The 6927-nt window shown below is 46.8% G+C and overlaps 1 protein-coding gene across 3 annotated transcripts in view; it reads left to right on the forward strand.

The window, feature by feature from the left end:
• Nucleotides 1-5691, forward strand: part of FBXL7 (F-box and leucine rich repeat protein 7) — a 414656-nt gene extending 408965 nt beyond the window's left edge. For all 3 annotated transcript variants that reach the window (XM_029218403.1, XM_029218405.1, XM_029218404.1), the window contains exon 4: nt 2373-5691. In XM_029218403.1, coding sequence (XP_029074236.1) covers nt 2373-3109 — 737 coding nt within the window. In that variant the 3' untranslated portion in view covers nt 3110-5691. The remainder of the gene's footprint in view (nt 1-2372) is intronic.
• The last annotated feature ends 1236 nt before the right edge of the window (nt 5692-6927 follow it).

The following is a 6927-nucleotide window of genomic DNA, read 5'->3' on the forward strand; positions in this document are numbered from 1 at the left end:
TATAAAAAAGAAATTCAAAATAAAGGAAGATTTCCAAGTTACAGTTGAACGGTACCAACCACGTTCTGCAAAACCACGGAGCCCACTGGAGTAGTGTGGGCAGCCTCGACAAGCTGCATCTTTGTTCTCCAGTGTTGGAGTATATGCTTTGCTCCTTCCTGAAATTCTTTGACTTGGTAGCACATGGCTTCTGAACCTCATTATTCCCATGACCTGAATTTTATACGAGTTTCCTGGGCAGCCTGCCAGGAGTGGGAGGAAAAGTCCCCGTTAGCACTGTCACGTGGTCGTTTAGAAGCCTTGGAGATGACGTCATCAACCAAGGCACAGAGCTGCCAGGGTTGAGGCACCTGTCTTTAGAGCTGCCAGAGGGATTTGGGGAAAGCAAAGAGAAAATGAAAAGTATATATGCAGTCTATGTAGCAGAATGAAATATATGTATACATATACATTTATTTATATAATGTGTATCGGCTATGGATATTAATTATATTCATATACGAAAAATATACTGTACATATTTTAAAGAGTAATAACCAGTGAACTGAAATACACGATTAAATGAGGGCTTCATATGTAACTATATATTCATTACATATTATATATATTATATATGCAATATTCATTATATATACAATATATAATTATATAATATATAGTATAAATATATGCATATAAAATGCATATACAAACAGACATTCTTAGGGGAAGGGAGGTTGGAAACAATGTTTCGAGAGGCATCTAAAGATATCTTCCTCAGCACTAATTTCCTTATCTGTAAAATGGATTTTTTTAAGAATCAAGTGAGAAAATGTTTATAAAAGCACTTTGTAAACTTCATAATTCAACATAAATAAGAGACATTATAATTAACTATAAAACAGATAATCAGTTTTTCGATGTAGATATGCGTCAGCCACGGTCAAAGTCCCGAGGACATTTAAATGTTGGAAGTTGGGTTACCCCATCAGGTCTTCTTAGAAAAGGCTGTACGCACTCTGTAAATCATTCATTCATTCAACAGATGCTTAGTGAACACCAGCTATGAACCAGGTATGAGGGACACAGCAGCGAACAGTGCAGAGTCCCTTTTCTTAGGAGCTCACATTCCAGAGTGAGGACAGCAAATACATGAGTGAATAAATAAATATATAGCGCCTCAAGGTGATAACAAGCGCTGAAAATAAATGGGAATACTAGTTCATACAGGGTGAAGAAGGAAGAATTGTCCAGTAAAGGGACATTTGCTCAGAGACCTAAGAAAGTGGAGGTGGCCCATGGCGCTATCCAGGGAAACCCTGTCCAGTGCACACATGCTGAGGCAGGGGGGCACCTGAGCCATCTGGGAACCAGCAAGGAGGCCAGTAGGGTTGGAAGAGGGGGTAAGAGATAAGGGCACAGGGGTGCAGGTCCTTGGAGGCCCCTTTCGATTTTACACGTGGTGTGAGATGGTGCCGTCTGAAGGCTTTGAGCATGACAGATGGAATTCTGTTTTCCAGAATCTCTCTGGCTGCTGTGAGGAGAATAGACCGTAGAGGTTGTAAGGGCAGGGCAGGGAAACTGGTTGAGAGGCTAGAGGAATAATCCCTATGACACAATTGTTCTTCCTTGACCAAAGAGGGTTGAACTGAATCCCTAGACAGTCACCTTGTTAGACTAATTACTGTTGGTATAAACATTTGCCGTAGTTTTCAGAGTACGTCCGTATCCATTATCTCTCGTTGCATCCTCATTATACCCCGTGGAGGCACGCCAGCTACTCATCCTCATTTCAGAGGAGAGTCGTGAGACTCAGGAAAGTTAAGCCTCCTGCCTCAGGCCGTAAAAAGTAGATCTGAACTTGTTTGTGATTCCCAAGCCAATGCTCTCTTTCTGCCACACCCAGGTCATGGCTGACCCTTCTATCTCATATCTCACTTCTTTGGACCAGACCATTGTAGGGTGAGAACTAACCTTTACTGAGCTTCCCGAACTTTCCAGGGCCAGGGCAGGATATTTACACACATGGTCTCATTGCCTCTTCACAGCCACCTTGCAGGGGACATGCTCATCCTTATTTTAAGACAAAGGAAGTACCGAGAAGGATTGATTTGCCCAACGTCGGGCAACTAGTGATGGACCTGGAATCGGAACCGTTATCTTTCTGATTCTAGAGCCCCAAGCCTCTTAAACCCAAAGTCGTTAAGGGATGAAATGAACACGGAAAGCCCATTCTTGGCGTTCCTCCTCCGTAGGGGCTGGGAAGGGAAGGGGTAACCTCAGGACCTGAATCCAGAGAGGGCTAGCAATCCGTAAAGGAGTCCCCCAACTGCACCCGCACCCCCCCCATTCTCGGAGGTCGCTCTGAGCGTGTGTTCTGTCTCTTCGTGTAGGGTGCTCCAAAGTGACCTGCATCAGCTTGACCCGGGAGGCCTCCATTAAACTGTCCCCCTTGCATGGCAAACAGATCTCCATCCGCTACCTGGATATGACGGACTGCTTCGTGCTGGAGGACGAAGGCCTGCACACCATCGCGGCGCACTGCACGCAGCTGACCCACCTGTACCTGCGCCGCTGCGTGCGCCTCACGGACGAGGGCCTCCGCTACCTGATGATCTACTGCGCCTCCATCAAGGAGCTGAGCGTGAGCGACTGCCGCTTCGTCAGCGACTTCGGCCTGCGAGAGATCGCCAAGCTGGAGTCCCGCCTGCGGTACCTCAGCATCGCCCACTGCGGCCGCGTCACCGACGTGGGCATCCGCTACGTGGCCAAGTACTGCGGCAAGCTGCGCTACCTCAACGCGAGGGGCTGCGAGGGCATCACGGACCACGGCGTGGAGTACCTCGCCAAGAACTGCGCGAAACTCAAGTCTCTGGACATCGGCAAATGCCCTCTGGTCTCCGACACGGGCCTGGAGTGCCTGGCCCTGAACTGCTTCAATCTCAAGCGGCTCAGCCTCAAGTCCTGCGAGAGCATCACGGGCCAGGGCTTGCAGATCGTGGCGGCCAACTGCTTCGACCTGCACATGTTGAACGTGCAGGATTGCGAGGTGTCCGTGGAGGCCCTGCGCTTCGTGAAACGCCACTGCAAACGCTGCGTCATCGAGCACACCAACCCTGCCTTCTTCTGAAGGGACGGCTTCCAGCCATCGCTGTCTTCATACAGACATGAACGAAACAAAATATTTTTTCAAAGCAGCGTATGTAAGCGCCGACACCCACTCGTAACAGCTCTTTCTTCCAGGAAGGTTCTTAGGAATCTGGCTTTTCTTTTTCCTTATTTCTCGTGGGCAACAGAGGTCCAGGAAAGGAGGCTGGGGGGCACATTTCTATCGCAGCCAATGGTTTCTTGGGGGGTCAGGTCATTTGTAGGCAGTTTCTCGTCTCAGAAAGATGTACCTCAGAAAGCGGATTGCAGTGTGTTTAGGAATGCGCTTTTTTCTCTCTGTCTCCTTCCTCCTGGCCACAGCCCCGAGGTCTACACCCTGGTCCCTCCTACCCCACTGCTCCCTCTCCTACACTGACAGCAAATTATCAGAATAATAATGCTTTCCAGACCACCTCCTCTTTCAACTTCTTGATTGGCCTAAAGCACATTTTTCAGCCCCACAACCAAGCAAATTCTTGTTAGATAAACGTCACAGCACCTGGTATATATGAAGCGCTTCTAAACCTTTTTAAAGAATCATTGGTGGCAGGCAGCACGGTGGAGGAAGAGACCTGCGTTGTTCCCCCACCTCCCAGCTCTACCACTTACGAGCTGTGTGACCTTGGGCAAGGCACTTGACCTCTCTGGGCTTTGGTTTCCAGCACCGAATGAGAGGCCATTCTCTGATCTGATCGAGGATTAGCTTCATGCCCATTTTAGAGCTGAGGGAATAGAGACGTCAGTAAACACAGGCTCCTTGGCATAGAGCACACAAGACCTCTACCTCTTCCAAGGGTGTTGATTCTGTGGATGCTTTCAGGAGGCACGCCACCACCGGCGTCCTGTATGTCCTTCACTCCGATCTGAGTATCACTCACAGCCTGTTTGTTTTGGTGAGCGAGTCTCTTGGTCATCTTCTCCTGCCCAGCTAGATGGATGGTTTCCGTACACAGATGCTTTCGGCATCACTCCACTCCACACCATTGTATGGAGGCCATGGGATTCCTAATCACAGCAAAACCCACATCCCCCAGTCAGGTTGATCTTTCTGAGTGGTTTCAAGTAGGCGGAAAGGCACTCATAATTTTTAATTAACAAGGGAGGCCCAAGAGAACACATGTCCTCTAGGGTTTTTCAAATCCCTCTCACTGCACACGTGGCATGCATGCACACATCTGCCCTGCAGCTGGGAGGAACAGACGCCTCGGTTCTTTGTCATTCAGATCACATTTCTACTTTTCTCATCTATTTGTCTCCTTGTGCATCCAGACTTCATCGCATGAAGCCTGTTGGGGTTAAGTCATAAGTGTTTAATCTTGCAGATTGCCACCTTGTGTGCCTTCCCCTGTGACTGTTTGCATGTCGTCCGTCAAAGATGCAGAGCAGACTTCCAGGTAGTTTAAATCCTGTCCACTCAAAAGTGCCACACAAACGGAAGAAGGAACAGAATGATAAGACTTAGGCGCTGGTCCACCAACCAGACCCTTGGAATACAACGTTAAAGTCATTGCCAAGTATGCATTTTAAATGGTCCTATTTGGATAGAAATCCATTTGCTATCCTCATTCATGTGAAGTCAGGATGCCAGAAATTCCACTGCTTGTTTTCATGAAATTTAATTGCTTTTTGTTAATAAACCCATGACCTCTCTTAAATTATTCTTTGGCAACAGCCCTCCTCCGTCACTGTTCAAACAGTTCATCCATTTCTTTCTCAAAGGATCCGCCACCCAAACCCAGAACCTCTGCGTCTGCAAGTCCAGCATGTGGAATGGGTTTCAGATGGAGCCTACGCCCCACTTGACAGCTGCGCTCCTGCGTGGCTTTGTCCTACGTTGAGAAGCAGGAGGTAGGGTATGAAATATGACCTCCTCTCCAATCAACACCGCCAGCAGCTTAGAGGCGCGCTCAAGGCTGTGTGCCATGGGGGAAAAGGAATTGTTTGGCTGGGGATAGTATCTAGTGATGGTCACAAGGTTTAGAACCGTGAAAGGGGTTGAAGGTAGCATGCCCTGCTGTATGACTTGTGACCCTGTCTAAAGCTTCAGAATTTGAGAGTCACAAAGGATTGTTGCCTAACCCTTGGCACTGGGGATCTTCCAAGTGAGCTGCTTTCATTCTCCCGGAATGAGAGGAGAGGTCCAAAATGGCTCCCAGAACCAGAGAAGGGGCATCCCATTCCAAATACCTTTATCACCACCACCTGACCACAGCACCTAAACGTCTTCCAAACATGAGACAAAGCCGACTTTCACACCGATTGCCCAGCATGGACTGTCCTTCCCGGTTTCTCCCTTTTCCCCAGTCTTCTCTTCACCCATTCTGCTTCCCCTTGTTGTAGGTACCTATGACATAGGTTCCCGGGGTAACAGCTCAGCAGATTTTTAGAGACCAAGCAAAAAGCCTCACTAGGAAATAGATCTGTTTTTAAACACTGCTTCCTTCCTGCCTTTGCAAAACTGAATGCTCATTGTTGTTGTTTTTTAATTCTAATGTTCAAATCACTGCGTGCTGTATGACTCTAAAAAGCCTTAATTTACTACCACCAAGAAATAAAGCAATATGTTCGTAATTGGGTTAAGCCTCATTTAATACCCTGGCCAAAGGAGCCTGGTGTTCAGATGGTGACAATCAAGAGTGAGGGAGAAACTTGCCTCATGTCCAAGTAGAGAGCAGGTCGGGTCACTGAATTTGTCGTCCCTTTAAAGTTGCACGCATGGTTTTGTCATTCCCCTTAGTTCACTGACTTTCGCTGAAACTTAGCAGGTAAGTGAAAAATCATTACCTTCACAGTTTAATTTAGGTCTTCAATTCCCTAACCAACCCTTTGGAGTCAGGTGTGTTTCGGAATTTATAATTTTTCACATTTTAGGAAGTTATCTATGGAGTATATTGTAACACCCTTGGTAGAATCTTGGACAGCACTCTTTTTTTTTTTTTTTGTGGTACACGGGCCTCTCACTGTTGTGGCCTCTCCCGTTGCAGAGCACAGGCTCCGGACGCGCAGGCTCAGCGGCCATGGCTCATGGGCCCAGCCGCTCCGCAGCATGTGAGATCTTCCCGGACCGGGGCACGAACCTGCGTCCCCTGCATCGGCAGGCGGACTCTCAACCACTGCGCCACCAGGGAAGCCCAGCACGCTTCATAAATGTGTTACTATTTCTACAGCAGTGGATGTGAATAGTCAACTACATAAGATTATTAGAGGCTATAAATAGCCTTGTATCCGTTCAGGTCAGGTTTTGTCACCAAATTAAGTTGTGCAAGCATAATGAAGAAAGCAATTTTAGCAGAACTTTCTAGATTTCAGAATTTTAAAGAAGTAACTGTGGCCCTGAATATACTTCCCCTGGCACTGGTTACAAACACTGGAGAAATTTTCAAACTTACGTTGACCATTGGTTGTTACAAATTTTTTAAAAAGTCTTAGAGCGTTACGACCTGGGAGAAGAATATGGCAACTTGATCTAAAAGGGAAAATTATCAGTCAGTTGGAAAAAGAGAAATGCCAAATATCCCTTCACCCAAACTTTCAGATCTGAGAAATCAACATGGCAGAAAGTAAGTACTGATTGATGAATGACAGACACCATCTTTAGCAAGTAAAAAGGTTTTGAGATATCAATTTTGAATGTAGTTGTCTTCAACCTTCTTCTCACCCTATGTGAGCTGCTTAATGACTCTCACGGAAACCAATGGGACTATTAACTGCTTTGGAACCTTAACTCGAAGGTAGACAGACCCATGCAATTCTTGTCCAGATCTCAGAATAAGGTAAGTCAATAAAATGCATTTGCCCTGG

Source organism: Monodon monoceros, unplaced genomic scaffold (genome assembly GCF_005190385.1).
Source record: "Monodon monoceros isolate NGI ecotype Baffin Bay Population unplaced genomic scaffold, NGI_Narwhal_1 Super_Scaffold_12, whole genome shotgun sequence".
NCBI lineage: Eukaryota > Metazoa > Chordata > Mammalia > Artiodactyla > Monodontidae > Monodon > Monodon monoceros.